Source organism: Rhinichthys klamathensis, unplaced genomic scaffold, assembly GCF_029890125.1.
Source record: "Rhinichthys klamathensis goyatoka isolate OS25496 unplaced genomic scaffold, OSU_Roscu_1.1 h1tg000069l_1, whole genome shotgun sequence".
Lineage (NCBI taxonomy): Eukaryota > Metazoa > Chordata > Actinopteri > Cypriniformes > Leuciscidae > Rhinichthys > Rhinichthys klamathensis.
The window spans coordinates 893,484-916,757 of NW_026606612.1; the positions used below are offsets into that span (position 1 = coordinate 893,484).

Below are 23,274 nucleotides of genomic sequence, written 5' to 3' on the forward strand. Positions count from 1 at the left end.
TGCATTTGAAAAAATGCTGAGCGTCAAAAAGTTGGCGATGCCCATCTTTATGCAAATTAATCCGTTGAACGCGACGCGACTATCTAATAGAAGTAGAGCACATGGAGACTGGGGGAAGTCTCTCACAGTTCCCATTTGTTCTAGAAGTCCTACTACAAAAACCACGCCCATAGCGGTAAACTTGAGGAACGCCCATGAACGTACAAATCAGGGGAGGCATCGGCAGCAGCATCGACGATTCCATTTTTTAATTCGAAGTTCGAAATTGTGACTTAATGTCGGTCGACACCCTTATTAATTACTGAGTGTTTATTTGTCTGAGAAATTTATATTAGTTGAAATGTATATTAGTTAGGCAAAAGTTCCTTATGTAAGTGTTCTTTAGCTGGATGATTTTTGTTGATGGTATTCAGCTACAATTAATTGTTTTGCATTAAGACTTAAAATAAATGTGAATGATTTCCAAGTTTTTTACCTTATTGGAATCGAAATTAGGAATCGATAAGAATCAGAATGAATAAACAGAATCGGAATCGTTCAAATTCAAGATACCCAACCCTACACTATGCACTTAAACACTATGTACTTATGTACTATGAACTCAAGAATTTTATAAGGTTATTTTGTCATTCAACATCGGTCTGAAAGCCCCTCCCCCTCCGCTATTTAATTAAAACTGTGAAAGATGAGTGGATGAAGTGTCCAACATTCCACACATCAGAGTATTTAAAGTGTACTTTTTCTTTTAGGAATTTTCAGTGTGAACACACTACTTGCACTTTTAATACTACAAAACGCAAAGAATAATGCACAAGTATGCGAATTGTGATGCACCTTTTGTGTTTGTGTGTGTTCTCACTCAATTTCCTGACAAGTGTGACTGATGCACTGCAAGCAGAGAGAATGTATATCTCATTTCTGCTTGCCTTCAGCAGAAATGGACTCCCGTGCTCTTAAGAACATTTGCAGTACATACACTGCAGATAGACGCAAGTGCTGTTATGTGCTGACGCTTGGAAAACAAAACCAAAGGTTCAAAAACCAGAATCTAAAAGTGAGGTGAGCAACGCTATGTGTTTTACCGCCTTCTCCTGCGTTGTGACGAGGGGGGAGCAATCAAACTCGGGTTCGGACCAGGCCATCGTGAAAGCACCCTTAGAGGTAGTTTCAAAGCCACACTGTTTTCTTTGATAGGAGAAAATGGCGAAAATGACTGAACTTTCTGGCACTCTGAGAGGAGAATACGCATGTATATATGTTGGTATATGGTACACAGAACTCCAAATTCAGTCCTTTGAATACAATAAGTTGGTAACGCTTCCTTTTACAGTACAGTACTTACGTGTACTTACAGTGTACTTACCTAGAAAGTACTGGCTAATATAAGGTAAGTACATGGGTTAGGGGTAGGTTCAGGGTTAGTACCTAGTTATTACCCAGTAATTATAGTTACTATAATAAGTACATAGTAAGTACATGGGTAACAGGGCTGTAAAAGGAAGCGTTACCAATAAGTTTAAGAATTACATGTAGCGCAACAGACACACTGACAAAAAGACAGTAAAAGAGAGAGTAAGGCAAAGAGAAAGAATAAGAGAGAGAGACACAGAGGCTGTGTCCGAAACCGAAGGCAGCTGCCATGTATTTGTATAAACGTACCGCCTTAGGAAACTAGTTTCAGGCCAGCTTCCAAGACACCAAACGTCACGTCTAATGATCTAGAACAAATTCAAGTGAAGTTTAGACATAAACCAAAGAAATACTTGTGTGAATACAATGCAATTTTTGTGTACAATGCAAAACATGAAATCTTGTATTTCTAAATCGCTTTATCAGATGTCATTTTAGCACGAACCGCCAAACTGAACGCACAGGATTGTGCCAACATTCGAACAAGTCGAACAGATGGAAGGCAAACAATTGGATCGGGATATGCCTTGGTGCCATCTTCCTTTTGTATACCGCCAGTAAAGGCGGCGTTTTTTCAGATTTCGGACACAGCTAGAGTGAGGAAAACATATACTATGAGAGTGTTGCGCTATGCATCAGTTTCCTGCCCTACCTCTGACAGCTTTTGGGTGAATGTACATAATCTCTCTCTCACGCTATATGTGTGTGCATTTTGTGCAGTCTAATCATGTCTTTTTCTAAAGTTTTCAATTCTCCTTGTCCCACAATTTCAAGGAATCTCAGTTCTCGAGTCCTTCGGCACACACCATGCCCGGGTAAAGCTGCTGCTGGTTAGGCAGAGGGTCTTGGCAGGGGGTTTGAATGGGGTTCCTTTCCTCTCCATCGCTGTCCGTGCTGCCTTGACTGTCCAGACGAGGTGACGAGTGATGCGGATACAGGGCGGTCACAGGCAGGTGGCTCTGAAGAAGGTCCTCGTCTGAACTGAGGTAATCGCCTTCTGCAGATGCTGGGCTTTCCAAACATAGGTCCTGATAAGCGCCACCACTGGTATTCTGGAACTTGGAGCGCTGTCCACGCAGCTGCCTGATCTAAAATGTTCAAGAGAAGGAGGTTGACAAGTTCTATATTCCAGCAAATATTCTTACAAATGCACAGCCCTGCAGAAAAGACCTGTTTTCAAGGTAGTTTATGCTGTATTGGTGCCCGTCTAGCCAGGGTTATTATAGTTGAGTAAAACAAACTAAAACCGTATGAAAATTCTGTCATTAACTACTCACCCTCATGTTGTTCCAAACCCGTAAGAACTTTGTTTATCTTTAGAACACAAATTAAGATATTTTTTTATGAAATCCGAGAGGTTTCTGAACCACCCATATGTAGCAACGTCATCGCAACTTTCAAGGCCCAGAAAGGTAGTAAAGACATTGTTAAAATAGTCCATGTGACTACAGTGTTTCAAATGTAAAGTTATAAAGCATTGAGAATACGTTTTGTGCGCAAACCCCCCCCAAAATAACTTTATTCAACAATCTCTTCTCTTCCAAATCATTCTCCTACGCTGTTGATGTAGTGTAAACAGTGCAGCGCTTCCGGGTTCTACTATTGGCCGACGCTGGTCATGTGAGCACTATGACACATGCGTGTGATGCTGACGCAGGAGCTGGCCAATAGTAAGGCGGCGTTCTGGCGTAGAACCCAGAAGCGCTGCACTGTTTACACTACATCAACAGCGTAGGAGAATGATGTGGAAGAGAAGAGATTGTTGAATAGATATTTTTGTTTGTTTTTTTGCGCACAAAAAGTATTCTTGTCACTTCATAACATTAAAGTCCCACTCCGATCATATTTTGAGCTATTTTTAAACATTCCCAGTGGTCTTTAAATTATGATTATGCCATTTTTAGCCAAAATCACAAAACCTGTGCCGTTTTCTGGGACTTCGCTTCAGCAGAGCGGCAGTAGCTCATTAGCAATTCGCCTCTGCGTTGTGGGCGGAGCCGTTGGCACGGAGACGCCCCTCCCCCTGCCCGTTGCTGAGAGCTCTGTCTCTCCCGCTAGCTTACACCCCCAATACCGGTGGGGCAACAGTATTATATACACGTTAATTATTATTATCCGAAGTTAATCAAAGTTATCACCGATCACCGATCATTATTTCACTCCAAGACGTCGCGTGTGGAGACGCCCAGTGGAGTTACTACGTCACAACTCCAGTCTATTTTAGCCGGCATTTTAGCGTCTGCTACTGATTCACAGCCATTTGAATGTAGAAATACTCAGAAATACAACTTTGAGCTTATTTTTCTCAAGATATGTCCTCTAACATCAGAAAAATGCCACAAGAACATGTTAACACCTAGAAAAACATTATTTTCATCGGAGTGGGTCTTTAAGGTTGAACCACTGTAGTCACATGGACTATTTTAACGATGTCTTTATAACCTTTCTGGGCCTTAAAAGTTGAAATGATGTTGCTGCATATTGGGTGGTTCAGAAACTCTGGTGAAACCTCTCGGATTTCATCAAAAATATCTTCATTTGTGTTCCGAAGATGAACGAAGGTCTTACGGATTTGGAACGACATGAGGGTGAGTAATTAATGACAGAATTTAACCATTTAACTGAAATAAAATATATAAAAAACTTATTTTATTTCACATTTCTCATTTTCATCACGATGTGCTAAAATATCTAAAACTAAAACAAACATTCATAAAACCATAGACATATATATATTATATATATATATTTTTTTTTTTTTACAAAATTACAAAAAGTGCATAACAAAATAAATAAACTGATGAAAATGGAAAATATATATAAAAAAACGCGTTCAAAATATTAATAAAAACTGTAATAGTATCGGAATGAAGCAGTGCCAGCATATGGAGAACGTAGTGAAGGTGGTTGACCAAGGAAGTATAGCTGACATATCTAATTAAAAGGCCTGGTAAGCATCCAAAAAACAACATACACTATGAAAGTGATGCAATTGATTCATAACCATAAAAAAGAACAACATTAGCTAAAATAGACACAGTAAAATAAATCACTGACTCACATTTGACCTGTTAAAAAAGGGTTGAATCTAAAAATGTTCATAACATGAGTTTGTGGTTTATTTTCTTGAGAATCAAAAAGAACTTTATCTGTAAAATAAAAACATTGACATTAAAAGGCACACAACACCACATTTACCGCATTTTTTTTCAACAGGTTGGTATGTTTCCATAGCAACAAGTAGTAGTCTTCAATGTGTGCTGATGGAGAATTTAAGTTCTGCTTATCAGAGAGGTGTTAGAGCAAAGTATACACATGCAACGTGATTAAGATCAGTTCGTCACTGTTATTTCTCTGTAAAGCACCCTGTGGTGTGCTTTTAATTGATGGTCACGATTTATTTGGAGATGTTGTTAATGTGTACTTACACAAATAAGTACTGAGTAATATTAATTAATTACATGTACTTACTAAAGGGTTAAGGTTAGTTACTTGTAATTATGCATAATTCACTGTTACTATAGCAAGTACATGTAACCTGTAACTCGCCTTAAAATAAAGTGTACCAAATTGATTAAGAGGCTTTTTACTGAAATGTTTAACACAATTAACAAATGATATAATACAGTTTTGCACGAAAAGAAGCACTACAAGATGTATGTGTTTAATTTTAATTTTAATTTAGGGGTTTTATCCATTTACCTATATATTTAAATATATCTAAATGTATTTTTTTAAATCTATTTATTTATTTTAATTTGCCTCCATATCGATCTTCAAGACTTTTTGCATGTTTGTTTTGATATGTACCTTTAGTGGTACCATTTGTTTGCTTAAATCTACATGTGCCCTTGGTGAATATGCGACTATAGATGTGTGTGAATCACGTAGTGAGTGGATTTTCTTGCGTGACAGAAATGGACCACAATTTTTCGCTCTCATTTCAGATCTTCCCTTCTGAGTCAGTGAGCCTAAGTGAGTGTGATTGCGTGTGTATGTGTGTCTGTCCTAACATTCGTGAGAGACTTAAACAGGTATTCTGCTAAAATCTCAGATCTGAAACGTCATGGGTTTCCCAATAAGTTCTTTAGCAATTTGTGAGTGTGGGAGTGGGAGGGGCTGTGGTTAACCAATGGAAAAGCTTCCTGAGACAATCATCTACACAAGCCCCACCTCTCACTTCCTCTGTCTGGTTGATCTCGTTTCAGCCAAAACCACAGAGCAAAAGTCAGTGCACAGCACTTCCGAATTAGGACATCACCGAGATTTTTTTTTAAAAGTAAATGATAATGAAAAGCACATTCAGTGCTGAAAGGCTAAAAAAATCAAATAAAATAAATATAATATAGACAACCTTGACACCAGACAAATTTAATAGAAATAGATGGTTGTGAACTGCAGGCTAGTGACTGGTTTATGTTCAATGACATGTAAATAAAACAATTCAATGATATATATTGCCACCTTTTGCGATGTCTATTCAATGCATTTGTCAGCCACCATAAATGAGATAAATGAATGTTTTTGAATGATTTAAATTGTCTGTCTAAATAGTGATGTGCGATTAATTGCAAATAATGTGATAAAAGGGTCATGAAACCCCCCTCTATCAGCTCAAGTCTAGCTCATAATCTTTTTGAAAAATGCAACTTAAATGGGCGTGGATGGCTGTGAGAAGAAGGGAGGGAGTGGGTGTGGCACGGCAGGGGAGAGGGGGAACTGTCATCAGCCAGCAGTGTTGCCAGATGTACGATAATTATCGTATTTGTACAATAATTTTGACCTCTGTACAATGTACGATCAATAATGAACAATAATCTCAGAGTTTTCAGTCGTTCGTCCAAACACACATCCTACCGCTTCTCTCTCTGACCCTGAATCATTTTGCAGGCTCGCCTGCCTGCACGTACACACACACACACGGTGTCGCCCGGCCCGTACGTCAACACTACACATTCACAAGTCTCCCGCATTAAGCATACAATTGATATATTATCGAAATATCTAAAATGTTCATAACGACCGCTTATTTAACAAAAGGCAAGTAAAATGACCAGGGTTACATTTTAGACACACACTCTGAAGGGATAGAAAAGTCCTCAGGATTTGGTACCGCATCACTCGCAAGACGTAACTTGCATTGGTCATCGACAAGGCCGAAGTCCAATTCTCGAAGCTCTCTCGGGTAAAATGTTTGCGGCACTTGCGTCCCATGATGGTCTCTCTCCTTTACTACGCGATATCACCCCTTTTACTGTCTATGGATATCACAGTTTGACATGTCTGTGGAAAGATCCACGTGGTGTCATGAATAATTAAGAGAGCGTGTCTTCTCATAGGATATAAAAACTCAGTCTCATTAATAATTATGAGAGACCGATGAGTCATCAACGCACTACACTGTGCACTGCCACGTCACAGCCTGCGATGAAGATTTTAAACCCGGAAGACGAAAATAGCTAGAAAAAACTAAAATTTAACCATTTTCGCCCTACTATTAAATCTAACAGATGCTAACATTGTCTTCAATGTTGTTCAACACACATACCTCTGTTAAAATCTCAGAAAATTTGGTTTAGGGTTTCATGACCCTTTAATTCTTTGGCATTTCATGTAAAATTTGAATCAGCCCTAATAAATACACAATATATCACAGAAAAGTTTTTTATGGCAAAGGATAAATGAGCTAGTTAGTACAGATTCATTTGACAGTATCGAAACCCCCGATTATAATATTTACCAGTTATTTTATACTAGTAAAAAAAAAGAAAAAAAAGTCGCTCTAAAATTCGCAATTATATTGTGTTATATAAGACTGCAGGGTTTCTTCAGGTTGATTTGTTTTGATCAAAAATGATTCTAAATCTTTGGCACAACAGACCATATGGTGACCTGATTTCATGGCTGAATATGAGCACATGTAAAACGCTGATGTAAATCCGTCCTTTGAAAGCGCCCACAATGCATCTCAACTCATTGATTACAGTAACCATGAAACTGAAGCATAATCACTTCAAATTTGTATGTAAACACTGACACAAGCAAAGCTATCGAGCGAGAGGAAACGTGAGTGGCGATGACGAAATCAAAAACGAAAAGAGGGATGAAAACGAGAGATGAAAGACGGAGTGATACGTGAACAGAGAGGTTAAAGGGAGGGAAACACATTCAAGAGAAAGAGAATGTCAACACACTCTCACACCCCCCTGTCACGAAAGGTTTTTCTACAAATGAGCAAGATCATCATATGAAGTGCGTGAGACCGGGTTGTGACTGGGTGCGTGGGTAAAGCACCACAGTATCAAACCATCAAAGTGTGTGTGAGGCCATATGGGGGAATGGGGAAAAAGATTTTCGAGTGGTTTTTATTGTGGTTAGGGAAGGTCCCAAGTGCCAAGAAAAGCACTACAATACCACTCTAAAATGAGGTAGAAAGGTAACCGCTTATAGAAGAAAAATGGTGGCAAAGTGACTTTAAACCATATAAAAGAGCCATACTAATAGGAATAAATAAAAATTTGAGAAACCAGGTTTGTGTAGTAGGGATCATGGTACAGTAAGTGCTTTTTAGCTACAATAATGTGGGTTGTAAATGTTACGGACATTTTTTCTGATCACAGAATACGACGCAAGTGCAAAGACTGTTACAGATATCAGCCTAACTTGCATACTAGTGCATGTATGGGTGTGTTTGTTTGTGAAAACCTCACCTCGTTCTTGAGTTCAGCGATCTCCTGCCTCAGTTGAGTTATATACTGTTTGGAGTCCGAGTGATTCAGCTGACCTTGGATCAGTCCTTCCTCTTTCTGTAGGCAATACATACACACACATTTACACTTGATTACACTCTGTATATACCAATATATACACAGAAAACAGACCAATATGTAACACACACACACACACACTTAGTGGTCAACCGATATTTATCAATATCGAGAGAGCTTTATCTACAGACCAATAGCCAATGTAATCCTGATATTTGCATTAAACTATTTAATGAGATGTTAATAATAATATTTCCTCAAAATTCAACAACAAATTGTGCATTATACCAACTAGCATAGCTGTTTTACAGAAGAGAAATACAACTTCTGTTAAAAAGTCAAGTAGACAGTTATTGCACACATGTAGGCCTGTATTTCTCACCTGTATTTCTAGGTCGGCTATCTTTTGCCGGAGTTCAGCCATGGCGGCCATGCTGTCAGCTTCTCTTAGTCGCACTGCCATCACCTCTTCTTTGCTCTAAAGGGAAGACAGCGAAATTATTTCTACATTATACACATAAAATTCTACATTCTAATAAATGCATTAATCTATAAATGTAATTTTGGTTGTAGTCTAGCTATGTCTATTTGCTAGGGATGCACTGATATTAAAATTCTGGCTAATACTGATAAGGGCATAATTGTTTTATGTTATGGCTGATGACGGATACATGGCATGTATTAAAATGATATACTATTGTCTAAACAAATAAATAATAAAACATTAAAAACTAAGATTAATCATTGTAAATGCTAGTGAATATATAGTCATTGCAGCAAGATAAAGTACAGCATGAGATTTTTATTTTATTTTGACACTTAAGAGTGTTTTTAAAAATGTACTTTAAGTGAGCGTTAGATGATGAAGGTAATCTAAATATAAAAATACAGGAAATAAAAAAAAATGTCTCATGCTATGCATTAACCGATATGGCACTGATTTATTGTGCATCCCATTTACTGTTCATCTCATTGAATCTGTCCTTCCTGAATTGTATGACTGTGAATGCATTGTACCTTGCAGTCAAACTCGGCCTGCTTTCTCTTCATTTCGTTGAGCTGGCTTTGTAGTGTTTTGTTGTGAGAAAGAGCATTCTGCAGTCTCTCCTGCAGGCTGGCGCTCTCTTGCTCATGTCTGCCAACTAGTTTACAGTTGATTTGGTTCTATGGAGACCAGGAGAAAAGGCAAGGTGTTGTTTGAAGAGGTTTTTTTTTCTATGGGTATATTGGATGATTTCATATTTGTTTATTTTGTGTAATGGCCATTATGTGTGTGTATGTGCTAATTGGTGCCGGCCACCAATGTATAAATTCACTAACTGTGTATGTAAGTGGTAGTTGTGTATGAAGATAGAGCTGGTCCTGTAGTCCACAGACCTATGTGGGTTGGGTTGCCATATATACACTACCGTTCAAAAGTTTGGGGTCGGTACGATTTTAAATACTTTTAAAAGAATTCTCTTCTGCTAACCATGGCTGCGCTTATTTGATTAAAAATACAACAAAAATCAGTTATAGTATTAAATATTATTCCAGTGTAAATCAGCTGTTTTCTGTGTGAATATATAGTAAAGTGTAATTTATTCCTGTGATCAAAGCTGAATTTTCAGCATTACCAGTGTCAGTGTCAAATGATCCTTCACAAATCAGTATAATATGAGGATTTGATGCTCAAGAAACATTTATTATTATTATCAATGTTGAAACAGTTGTTGGTCTGTCAGTTGTACAGTTTTTTTTAATTTTTTTTAGGATTCTTTGATGAATAGGAAGTTCAAAAGAACAGCATTTGTTTGAAATAGAATCTTTTGTAACATTATAAATGTCTTTACTGTCCTTGATAAATAAAAGTATTGATTTCTTTCCTCCAAAAAATAAAAATAAAATTCTCACTGATCCCAAACTTTTGAACGGTAGTGTATATATATATATATATATATATATATATATATATATATATATATATATATATATATGTGTGTATATGTGTGTGTGTGTGTGTGTATATACTGTATATATATATATATATATATTTATATATGTGTGTGTGTGTGTGTGTGTGTGTATATTTATATAATTCAAAATATTAACAACAAATATAAAAATACATTACTTTTACACTAAAATTATACTAAAATAACACTGATATGGAAATGCATTGTAGTTCTAACCTGGCTCTCCAGCTGCAGGTTTTTAAGTTTGACCTCTTTGAGTTCAGCCTGACCCTGAGCCTCTCGCAGTCTCAAACTCATCAGTTTATCCTGCAGCTCATTCAACGCATTCTTCTTAGGAGACTCTTTCCAATGGCCTCCTCCTCCTCCTCCACGGGACGTATGATTCTGTCATAAAAATTTAAAAAAGGTTTGCAAAGAATTAGATTTGAGGACCTGTAGAAGAACCAATCAAGTAATGGAAATGGGGGAGAACGGGAAAGAATTGTATTAGTTCATTCTTGATTAACAGAAATTCATACTTTTTTATGAATGTCAAAACAATCAACAAATGAAAATGACAATGCAGTGCAAAACAAAAACAAATCTGAATTCTGTAGAGTTCAGAGGATTTGGACAGAGTTTAATTGTGTAAAGATCAGTAAAGTTGTGTAGAGTTCAGTAGGGTTGTGTAGATTCTGCACCTGCCAGCAGTGGTTGAGATCAGTAACGGCCTCTTGCATCTCTCTGAAGGAACGTAGGGTCTCCTGCTCTCTCAGTTTCACCAGCTTCAGCTCCTCCTGCAGCTGAGCTACATTAATCTCATCAGGCAGAGAGTTGTTCCTCTACAATATGCAGACAATATTCCATTAAGTATTATACATCAGCACCATTTAGTACTAAAAAGCAGTATATTTGTTCATGCAATTCAAAATAATTTCACTTATCATTTGTGCGTGCATCAGCCATATCAGCCGTATCATCGCCACTGATGATCTAATCATCACCACTGGTGCAGAAGCATCTTTCCAATTCATACTTGAAAATTCTGACTAAAAAGTCAAACACACATGCACACACCTTCTCCAGATCGAGCACTTTGTCCTGCATTTCTTTCAGAGCCCCGAGCAGTTCTGCTTCCTGTAGACGAGACTGTTCCAACTGAGTTCGCAGCCCACTCACAAACTCCTCTGTATACTACAGACAGAAAGACAAAATGGATTGAAACACTGGTGAGTGCAGAGAAGGTTATAATGGCTGCCATTACATCAGAGTATATCAGATATAAGGATTTTGAACACAACAAAATGGGTTAACTGTACAAAAAGGGCATTTCTTTATACAGCACAACAGTAGGGTTCAGGAAGTAAAAATCCCAATCATTTTATGCACAGAAAAAACGATAAACCTTTTAAGACAGCTCTGACATAAAAAAAAAAGGAGAGATCATCATTGGGAGAGTTCCCGAAAACAGATATTCCTTGGATCCATCAATCAGAAGAAAGTGTTAACATAGAAACAAGAACCACGCAAAAAGAGCTGAGCAGTGCCCTCCTGCTCCCATGTAGCATAACAAATGATGTTTATTTGTATATATTTTAATATTTTGCGATAAACTTTTATATAATGCAGTTTATCGGGCTAGGCAATATGATGATATCGTGGCAATACCGTGTAAAGCTTTTGCTAAATCGTGTATATGTAAATATATTTGCGCAAGCCTGCTTAAATTTATAGACGCATTAGAGCGACTAAGAAACGTGCAGGAATAAAAAAGCACAGGATGTGCTTGATGTTAAATGAAGCACAATAAGCCCCGAAAAATTAACTCAATGTGGTACTCGCGTCTTAAGCGCTCCCACAGAAAGCTGCTTCTCACACAGCATGTCAGTTCAGTTCTCTTTGACGATGAATTTTTGAACGGCCAAATACACACACAATTATGTCAAAATGCCTGTCTCGTTTGTCAAATACATTTGATCCGTGCATTAGGGCTTAAAGTGACAGCGGCCTATTATAACTGTGCTGCCGTCCTTTTCATTAAACCACAAAAGACAGAAAATCACTCACTGCTCTTGACTGAATAACTTTTGTAGCTTTAATAAGAATCAGAGTATATTTCCTGCGGTGATGACAATGTTGTGTTTTCTTTTCTTTTAAAATCTATTATTATTTTTTTTGTGGTATTTCTTACTTGCATGCTACTTTTAAATAGTACAGTACTTTAAAAATGTAGGATTGCTTATTATATCGTGCGTCCTATTGTTTGTAATGTGTTGTGTTTGTTCACTCCTACGTCAAAGTCAATAGCGTGCAGTCGTTTTTTGATTCAGTTACATCTTGGGATACATAGTTCATTATCTCATATACAGTAAGACATTAAGTATAAAGTCTTTTGTAATGTTCACAGATTTCAGTGCACAGATGTTTGATTTATGGATCAACTTTTTATTGAAGAAAGTTTTTTAAATCCCTATGGAGAAAAATTCTTTTGAATCCAAGGATACTGAAAAAGTGAACTATATACTCGGTGGAAGAATTTAGATTCTAATTGATATAATAATAATAAAACAAAAAACACTGGTGTTATATTTTACTAATATAACTGTTGTTACCATTCTATTAAAGTGATAAGACATCGAGGCTAAGTGTTAGTGCCTACATTTACTGTAACACATGGCCTCTAGACCATTATGTCATAAAATAACAATTTCAGCCTCTTTTGCATTTCAAAAGAAATTTAAGGTTATGTATGAAAAACAAACAGTCATTCTGTAAATGTCTACTCAGAGCAACAGATATGCTTCTGGAAATTTTTGATAATTTGTAGCATTATCGATCACTGTAGCGGCAGTGTTGATGTGAGTGTGCTTCTGCCTTGTCCTGTGTGCATATACTGTGGCCTACCAGAGGGGGCTGTGGCCTGCCCTGGAGACTTGTGTGAACACTAGTTCCCACGGACTTTTACTTCTGTTTTTCTTACCTCCCTCCAGGCTTCCAGTCACTTCATCATACCCGTATTACTCAGATGTGTCAATCGCATAAACTCTCGCTCATTCTACCTCGGTTTACTTATAAAGCACTAGTAGAAGGACTGGACTTTTAGCTAAAAACCAAATGTTTTCCTTTCCAGACAGCAAAGCGCAGCAGAAATGAACCTTTCACAAGAGAATACTAATGCTGCCAGAAATCCAGAATCCACTAATGACATTTCACCGAACGCTGATACTTGGAATTTAAAAATGAAATGATATAGGTGAATATGTGTGTGTGTGTTAAAAGAGGATGAGAAACATAGACCACAAATAACATTTCATGTCAACCACAGCGAGCCCCAGGTAATGAAACCAGATTCATCAGATTTAGGTCGAAAAGCAACATTAAAAACTCACCCTTAAACATACTAAATCCCTGTCAGATCTAAACTGTAGTGTTTTCTTTATTATAGCTATTAAGAAATTTAGATCTCTGTAAAAAAATTTCAATAACTGGTCTAAAATAAGAAATGTGTGAGAATTTTGAGGGTGAGTGCATGCAGATTTTTTTTTGCCAAATTAAAGAAAAAATGTCTTTAAGTAAATAAAACGACTGGGCGGCAACTTTTATCAACTGCAACATTACATGGTTTACAGTGAAATGTAAGAATTTTTAGAAGAAGATTTAAGAGACCATCAGAAGGTAATCCAAGATGTCGAAGTTTTTTTCCCTTCCAGAACTCCTTGTTGGTGATAAATATGAATATTCATCATTTGTATGAGTTCTAGAGAGCCAGAGACTGGCTAATTTCATAAACAACAAGTTAACAACAAGATTAGCTGGTAGGTGCACATGGTACACTAGTTCTGTTGAGATCAGCACCGCTATGGGATGGTGGTCAATTCTGAGTGTAACACAGGAAAATACATATGACCAGAGAGTGTTGCTCTGAGTGTGAAACATGTCAGGCTCACACTCAACATGACACACACCACACCCCGACATCTTCTCACACATGCCTTTCACTCACACTTAAATGAAAAAAAAAAACACTTCAGAAATTCCCCGTTAGAAAGCGATGCTTTAGCATCCATTCTTCTAATTTGTGAGGATGACGACAGTTTTTAAAATGTAATGATGGGTTCAAACAGTCAACTTAGTAATAAGAAGTCATTTTCATAAATCGTACCAGGATATAATCTCTGAACTATCAGTGTCCCAGTTCAGGGTAATTCTGCTGTGCGAAAGCAGATCTTTTGACTAAGAATAGCCTGCAGCCTTGTGTACAGCGAACATAATGATGGTTTAAAAATATTAAAAGCCTGTTCATATGGCATGGGACTTTGTTCAGTTTTCCGGTAAACAGCATGATCTCACACTGCCACTGTATAAAAGAGAGAATCTTTCTAATTCAATAGTAGGTACCTTCAAAAGGCTGAAGCTAAACTTAGTAATAGACCTTTTTGTTGTTTTCGGGCAATGGATGTGATTAAGTCTGTTTCACACTGCAAGTGTAAGCAGTGAGAAAGAATAACTGGATTGACAAGCCTGCGTTGCAGTGCTTTCACACAGACAGCATTTCAGAGCTGTGTTGCTATACATTGGGTAACTCCATTGCTTTTTCCCCCCTAATTAATGGACATACATTTTAAAATGGTTAATGCAAACTTATGTAATCTGCCTAAATCATCTATATTCAATTAGAATTTCTGAATAGAAAGTGCTCTTGGTGTGTCTGTCATGTTTTGTGCAAGTTCCACAAGCAGTGGCAGACATCTTTTTTTTTTAAATGATGGGTGATCAATTCACTCCAGTCATTTTATGTAGCTTCATAAACGCCTATTTTTAAAAAGACTTTGAATAAAAAGTTTTTTGTAGCATTTTTATCTATATTTCTTGCTGAGGTCAGCTGAGTGCAGCAAAAATAGGCTCAGAACCGTAACTGAACTTGTAGCTAGGCATCTGCTGTTACCTTGTGTTGCTGAAGTTCACGTATGGTGTCCTGAGCTTTTTCCAGACTCTCACTGGCTGTATAACACTGCTGCCGAACCACAGCCAGTTCACGCTTGATAACGTAGTTCTCCTCTGCCTCCTGGGCTCGTGTCACCTGACCCTGAGAGAAGAGAAATGGAGTAAGTCTCTTCTTTGGAGATGTGTCTCTATACTTCAGGGTTAAGGGAAGATAAGTATGGCATTCCAGTCAAGGTAATGAGAGGGGCTACATGCAATGATACCTCTGTGTCATAAAACCAAAGAAGAAATCGGATCAATTCAAGAATCAAAAGAATCCCACTGAATTTTGAAATGTAATGAATCACATGATAAAATATGAAAAATGCCACCAGACCTAATACGGAGCCCTGATGCACACCTATGCTTCCACATCCCACATGCACGGCTACACTGCCGATATAGAGTGTCAGGGTTAACCTTCACTTGGAGCACTTCTGGGACATTATTCCAGTCATACAGACAAATGTGCTGTCAAGGCAGTGATGGGAAACACAGAAAAACAAATAACCATTTTTCATGCAACAGGCCCATTCTCAGAATAGTGTGGATGTGACAGTGCAGGGGCAGGAAAAGGAGTGCATTATAGTAGGAACCGTGGAAGGTTGAAGAGAAGAAGCATGTGATTGAGCAATGAGAGGAGGAAAGGAAGGAGAGATTAGTGTGCAGCTGGCTTGACAGTACTGTACCTGAATCAACCTGTCTGCTAATGCAGCACTCTCCTACAACACCACAAGAGAGGAGGAAGAAAAAAGAAAGAAAGGATACAGAGGGAGGAAAGATAAGGTTGGAAATAGGGAGAGAAAGAACAGGAAAAACGGAAGGAAACAGAGGATGAGAAAAAAGACGTTAGATATAGACAGACACACATGAAGAGAAGAAAAGGGAACATTTAAAAAAAGTTACGTAGGAAAAAACAAGTAGAGAAAGTTCGTAAAAGTATACAAGTGAGTACAACGAAATGAGTTTGTTTATGGTGAAAATAGTGGGGAAGAAATTTCAACAGAGGAAAGCAGAGAAAAATAAGAGAGATAAGACTTTAAAAATGTACCATCAAAAAGGAGACAATACAGCTGAGCCTCTCACATAATAAAGATATATACACTGTTTACTCAAACACAAACTAATCAGGGCTATTTTAGGTTCATGCATATCAGTTAGAAGATAGAAACCATCTCACTTTCTCCAGTGTCTCTATTCTCTGCTTCAGTAGTCTATTTTCTGTGCGTAGTCTCTGTTAAAATGAAAGGGATTTTTAAAAATGTATTTTATTCAAAAAGCAAATACATAAAATAAAATGATATAAAAATAGTTAACATTTTACCTAATATTTTATTTTACCAAAAATATGTTGAATAGTTTTATTTAACAATAACAACATTGTAGTTAACACATGCTATTAATTAAATATGTGTAACAGCATTATCACATTTGAGCACAGTGGAGCACTTATTTTATGAGTAAATGATGGAGAACTCTTTATGGATATTTTATTTATAATTCAAACCCAGATGGGGAACTAAACAAAAGTAAAGTCATACATTCATTGTATAATAAAATGTAATTCTTAATTAAGTTAGTAAAATATCACTGGGTAAAACATGCGCATACAAATGCAATCTACATGTTATTCAAAAACTTGCACCAAATTCAGGTTTACAAACCTTAATTTCAATCTGTTCTTCCATCTCTTTGTTCTTAATGGTGGTGTATTCTTTTTCTAATCTGTGAATGAAAATCAACAATCGAATCTAGAGAAGAACCAAATCTTTGTTTTTATCATCATAATAATATCTCAGTATCATGGACTATATAATAATCATACTTAATGTGGAAGCTCAATTTACTTTTTACTCTCAAATCACTCACTTTTTCATTCTTTTGGGATTGTATTTGACCTGATAGGCCCGTAGTACAAGTTTATCCGGGCAGCTATCAAACTGATGTGGAATCACCTTCTGAAAGTGCTGTGGTGAGAATATTAAACGAACATCAGTTAAAGTATTGTCCAAGTATAACATATTGATGTACATAACAGAGATGATCTTCTCCTAACCTGTGACATTCCTTCCATGTCTAGCTGTATGAGGTCTGTCTGGTTGTACTGCAATATCGCTATTCCAACTCGGAATATGATCTCCAAACCCTGAAAAAACATCACACAGTATTCATACAATCACAGACTAAAAACTGTAACAAATATCGATATCTGATATTTTCATGTCTCGAATAGGTTTTTACAACCCCCCAGATGCATTCACTCCTTTAAAAAGCCTGAAAACATGCACACATATCATGCACATGATATTGCTGTTCTATCACTGACTTTACTCTTGCCATATTATTGACTTTAACAATACTATGTTATACTAAAGCATTTTCTTTGCACGTTTAGTCTGATTAAGACACAATGCAATCCTACAACAACCATTTTTCCTTTTGAGAAGGTCCCTAGACGTAAGTTTTTCAGATTTTGTTAACTTCCAGGAACATTGTGTTCATAAAGCACACAGCCAAGTCAGTAACATGCATGGACACACACACACACACACACACACACACACACACACACACACACACACACACACACACACACACATAGTGTCTTGTGTCCATACCTCATACATAAAGATGTCAAAGATACGTGTAGCTATTGGCAGGGGCAGGAAGGTGAGGAAGAGAGTGAGGAACCAGGACGAGGCGTACATAGATGTATGGAAACTCTGAGAACGGAAATGAACGTTCAGCTCTGGCAACTGCTCCTGATCACAGAGATGAAAACATGGAAGAGATACAAGAAAAAAGTCTGGTGAATGATACTAGACAAACGTACTTATGAGAAGAAATTGAATTGATTCTTAGTCTCGACTCTGTTTATGTACTATATCTGTTGCCTCCTTGTGGACAAACATGGCATTACTCCAGACATCTTGGCATGCAGTATACTATATAATAAGAGAGATTTGAAATCACCTCACTGGAAAAATTGCAACTATAAATAAGATTTAAACCACGTTCCCCTTTTAAGCCAATCATATATTGGCCCATATATTGGTGACAATCAAGACATTTATAATCTTACAAGAGTTACCAAGTAAAGCTGAAAAAATGTATCACGGTTTCCACAAAAACATTAATGAACTGTTTTGAACATTGATGGGTCGCATCAGCATATTAGAATATATCATATCGAATCATACTGAAGACTGGATCAACTGAAAATTCAGATTTCCCATCACATGAATAAATTACATTTTAAAATATATTCACATATAAAACACTTATTTCAAATTCCAATAATATTTCACAATATTACTGTTTTTGCAGTATGTTTAATCAAATAAATGCAGCTCAGGTGAGCATAAGTGACTTCTTTGAAAAACATTTTTGACCCCAAACTTTTGAACCGTAGTGTACCTGTTGTAGAAGTCCCGTGACCCCTCTAATACAACAGTTCATTTTTGTCTGATACGTCTTTTTCCTATAATGCTCCCACAATATTATATGTATATATTAGCCTGAAATCTGGAAAGTGTTCTTCCTTACCTGTAGCAAGTGTTCAAACTGGTAGATGCACAGACCCAGCTCAGCCATGCTGGGTTTAAACAACTCTCTGAGCCTGTACTCCTGCATTAGTCTGACAAACACACAGAAAGCCTCCTCCTCCGGCATCTACAAACACACAATGAATTTGATCTATGCAAAGTTTGGCTCACAGACATTTCTTTACATTATTTGACTTCATTATGATATGCAAAACACAGAAGCAAACCTGCATAAGAAGCAACCCTACGATGAAGGCACTGCCCTGACAATAACCAACCTCACGATCCACCAGAGAATATGCCTGTGAGACAGAAACACACACACAAGTGATAGTTTGAAAAAAAAAAAACCTAATGAAAAACCCGTATGATTTTCTTTATTCCACATATCTCAAAATCTTCATGAAAATCGTATCTTAACAAAAGTGAATGTGAAGCCATACAAAATCTGTTTGTGGCGCTCTGTAATTTTTGAAGCCTAACATTCCCTGGTCACCACGGATTTTTACTGTATTGAAAAGAACAGCGTCAACATTCTGCTAAATTTCTTATTTTTGTATCTACAGAAGAAAGAAAGTCGTGCAGGTTTGGAATGACAGTGAATTATGACACTTTAAATTTTTGGGTGAACTACCCCTTTAACTTTTTTTGTTGTTGTTGTAATCAGTGTGAAAATTACTTTTTGTTCATTTTAAATTTTGTTTAATAAACCACCTCTTGCTCTTTTTCCTTGCTCTACAACGTCTCCACTTCCATCTGATCTGCTCTCTCCTTCTTTCATCACCCTTTCCATCTTTCTCACCTTCATAACATTAAAGAGAACTTCCTGTCCCAAGCTGTCCTGGCCTTTGAAGAAGTCGTGTTCGGGATATGTGCGGGCAATATCTCTGCGTATGAGTTTTTCACAGGGCGAGGACATCTTCAGGAGTTCAGAATACTGATTCTTCACTGGCATGTCAGTGGCATTACATAACAACTGCCAAACGATTGCTCGGAAATGATGAGGAATGCCTTTCCTTATAAGCTCCTGTAGAGAGAGGGAGGTTGAGGCAGAAAAAGAGATCAATGTACAAGTTTCAGATTCTTTAGTCTCAGAAACTAGCGTCTATGACGTGGGTCATTCACATTCTTAATGAAAGAAGGACTAATCAATCACCTTCAGAAGTTTGTCCTTCTTTCGTCTCCACTCATCCCACTCGTTGACGATGCGTCCCCACAGGATCCAAGTGTCTTCTTCCAGATGGGACAGGTTAGAGGACGCAGATGAGCTTGACACCAGAGAGGAGCCACTATTCCTCCGAGATCCACTCATTGAGCGCATGGATTTGGAATCTGCTTCTAGCAACCTGAATTCAGTACAATACACTGATATTAAGGTCTACAAATGGTAGTGCAGCCAAGGGGTTAAAGATCTGGGATGCTACTAATGTGCAAGTCCACATTTTCTGAAGAGACTCGATTGCTTTATATGATGAACAGATTGAATTTAGGCTTTTATTCACATATAAACATTGATCAGAAAACATAAACAGAAGCTCAATCAAACCTGCTTGACGTGCGAGAACAAACCTCATTGGTTCTTGCAGAAGCTCAAACGTGCTGCGTAACACGAGAGTGAACCTCATTGGTTCATGCAGAAGCTCAAACGTGTTGCGCAACACAAGAACAAACCTCATTGGTTCTTGCAGAAGCTCAAACGTGCTGCGTAACACGAGAGTGAACCTCATTGGTTCTTACAGAAGCTCAAACGTGCTGCGTAACACGAGAGTGAACCTCATTGGTTCTTGCAGAAGCTCAATCGCACTGCGTAACATGAGAATGAAGATCATTGGTTCATGCTGAAGCTCAAACGTGCTGCGTAACATGAGAATGAAGATCATTGGTTCATGCTGAAGCTCAAACGTGCTGCGTTACACAAGAATGAACCTCATTGGTTCTTGCAAAAGCTCAAATGTGTTGCGTAACACAAGAATGAACCTCATTGGTTCTTGCAGAAGCTCAAATGTGTTGCGTAACATGAGAATGAAGATCATTGGTTCTTGCTGAAGCTCAAACGTGCTGCGTAACACGAGAATGAACCTCATTGGTTCTTGCAGAAGCTCAAACGTGCTGCATAACACGAGAATGAACCAAATTGGTTCTTGCAGAAGCTCAAACGTGCTGCATAACACAAGAATGAACCTCATTGGTTCTTGCAGAAGCTCAAACGTGCTGCATAACACGAGAATGAACCAAATTGGTTCTTGCAGAAGCTCATACGTGCTGCATAACACGAGAATGAACCAAATTGGTTCTTGCAGAAGCTTAAACGTGCTGCGTAACACAAGAATGAACCTCATTGGTTCTTGCAAAAGCTCAAACGTGCTGCGTAACACGAGAGTGAACCTCATTGGTTCTTGCAGAAGCTCAAACGTGCTGCGTAACACGAGAGTGAACCTCATTGGTTCTTGCAGAAGCTCAAACGTGCTGCGTAACACGAGAGTGAACCTCATTGGTTCTTGCAGAAGCTCAAACGTGCTGCGTAACATGAGAATGAAGATCATTGGTTCATGCTGAAGCTCAAACGTGCTGCGTAACATGAGAATGAAGATCATTGGTTCATGCTGAAGCTCAAACGTGCTGCGTAACACAAGAATGAACCTCATTGGTTCTTGCAAAAGCTCAAATGTGTTGCGTAACACAAGAATGAACCTCATTGGTTCTTGCAGAAGCTCAAATGTGTTGCGTAACATGAGAATGAAGATCATTGGTTCTTGCTGAAGCTCAAACGTGCTGCGTAACACGAGAATGAACCTCATTGGTTCTTGCAGAAGCTCAAACGTGCTGCATAACACGAGAATGAACCAAATTGGTTCTTGCAGAAGCTCAAACGTGCTGCGTAACACAAGAATGAACCTCATTGGTTCTTGCAAAAGCTCAAACGTGCTGCGTAACACAAGAATGAACCTCATTGGTTCTTGCAGAAGCTCAAACGTGCTGCATAACACGAGAATGAACCAAATTGGTTCTTGCAGAAGCTCAAACGTGCTGCATAACACGAGAATGAACCAAATTGGTTCTTGCAGAAGCTCAAACGTGCTGCGTAACACAAGAATGAACCTCATTGGTTCTTGCAAAAGCTCAAACGTGCTGCGTAACACGAGAATGAACCTCATTGGTTCTTGCAGAAGCTCAAACGTGCTGCATAACACGAGAATGAACCAAATTGGTTCTTGCAGAAGCTCAAACGTGCTGCGTAACACAAGAATGAACCTCATTGGTTCTTGCAGAAGCTCAAACGTGCTGCGTAACACAAGAATGAACCAAATTGGTTCTTGCAGAAGCTCAAACGTGCTGCGTAACACAAGAATGAACCAAATTGGTTCTTGCAGAAGCTCAAACGTGCTGCGTAACACAAGAATGAACCTCATTGGTTCTTGCAGAAGCTCAAACGTGCTGCATAACACGAGAATGAACCAAATTGGTTCTTGCAGAAGCTCAAACGTGCTGCGTAACACAAGAATGAACCAAATTGGTTCTTGCAGAAGCTCAAACGTGCTGCGTAACACAAGAATGAACCAAATTGGTTCTTGCAGAAGCTCAAACGTGCTGCGTAACACAAGAATGAACCAAATTGGTTCTTGCAGAAGCTCAAACGTGCTGCGTAACACAAGAATGAACCTCATTGGTTCTTGCAGAAGCTCAAACGTGCTGCGTAACACGAGAATGAACCAAATTGGTTCTTGCAGAAGCTCAAACGTGCTGCGTAACACAAGAATGAACCAAATTGGTTCTTGCAGAAGCTCAAACGTGCTGCGTAACACAAGAGTGAACCAAATTGGTTCTTGCAGAAGCTCAAACGTGCTGCGTAACACAAGAATGAACCAAATTGGTTCTTGCAGAAGCTCAAACGTGCTGCGTAACACGAGAATGAACCTCATTGGTTCTTGCAGAAGCTCAAACGTGCTGCGTAACACAAGAATGAACCAAATTGGTTCTTGCAGAAGCTCAAACGTGCTGCGTAACACGAGAATGAACCTCATTGGTTCTTGCAGAAGCTCAAACGTGCTGCGTAACACAAGAATGAACCAAATTGGTTCTTGCAGAAGCTCAAACGTGCTGCGTAACACAAGAATGAACCAAATTGGTTCTTGCAGAAGCTCAAACGTGCTGCGTAACACGAGAATGAACCTCATTGGTTCTTGCAGAAGCTCAAACGTGCTGCGTAACACAAGAATGAACCAAATTGGTTCTTGCTGAAGCTCAAACGTGCTGCGTAACACGAGAATGAACCTCATTGGTTCTTGCAGAAGCTCAAACGTGCTGCATAACACGAGAATGAACCAAATTGGTTCTTGCAGAAGCTAAAACGTGCTGCGTAAGACGAGAATGAACCTCATTGGTTCTTGCAGAAGCTCAAACGTGCTGCATAACACGAGAATGAACCAAATTGGTTCTTGCAGAAGCTCAAACGTGCTGCGTAACACAAGAATGAACCAAATTGGTTCTTGCAGAAGCTCAAACGTGCTGCGTAACACAAGAATGAACCAAATTGGTTCTTGCAGAAGCTCAAACGTGCTGCGTAACACAAGAATGAACCTCATTGGTTCTTGCAGAAGCTCAAACGTGCTGCGTAACACAAGAATGAACCAAATT

General features: G+C 38.2%; 1 protein-coding gene across 2 annotated transcripts in view; it reads right to left on the bottom strand.

Annotated features, from left to right (window-relative positions):
* The window catches only part of evi5l (ecotropic viral integration site 5 like), a 64,136-nt gene that overhangs the window by 11,401 nt on the left and 29,461 nt on the right, over positions 1–23,274 (bottom strand). The window contains exons 3-20 of one of the 2 annotated variants that reach the window (XM_056250490.1): positions 19,796–19,985; positions 19,442–19,666; positions 18,867–18,941; positions 18,641–18,766; positions 17,713–17,856; positions 17,151–17,240; positions 16,964–17,061; positions 16,759–16,819; positions 16,275–16,328; positions 15,784–15,816; positions 15,057–15,197; positions 11,189–11,305; positions 10,813–10,953; positions 10,349–10,516; positions 9,195–9,341; positions 8,560–8,655; positions 8,121–8,216; positions 2,292–2,498 (exon numbers count right to left, since the gene is read on the bottom strand). In XM_056250490.1, the coding sequence (XP_056106465.1) occupies positions 2,292–2,498; positions 8,121–8,216; positions 8,560–8,655; positions 9,195–9,341; positions 10,349–10,516; positions 10,813–10,953; positions 11,189–11,305; positions 15,057–15,197; positions 15,784–15,816; positions 16,275–16,328; positions 16,759–16,819; positions 16,964–17,061; positions 17,151–17,240; positions 17,713–17,856; positions 18,641–18,766; positions 18,867–18,941; positions 19,442–19,666; positions 19,796–19,985 (2,209 nt within the window). Of the gene's footprint in view, positions 1–1,845; positions 2,499–8,120; positions 8,217–8,559; positions 8,656–9,194; positions 9,342–10,348; positions 10,517–10,812; positions 10,954–11,188; positions 11,306–15,056; positions 15,198–15,783; positions 15,817–16,274; positions 16,329–16,758; positions 16,820–16,963; positions 17,062–17,150; positions 17,241–17,712; positions 17,857–18,640; positions 18,767–18,866; positions 18,942–19,441; positions 19,667–19,795; positions 19,986–23,274 lie in introns of those variants that run through there. The other variant, XM_056250489.1, reaches the window with a different exon arrangement.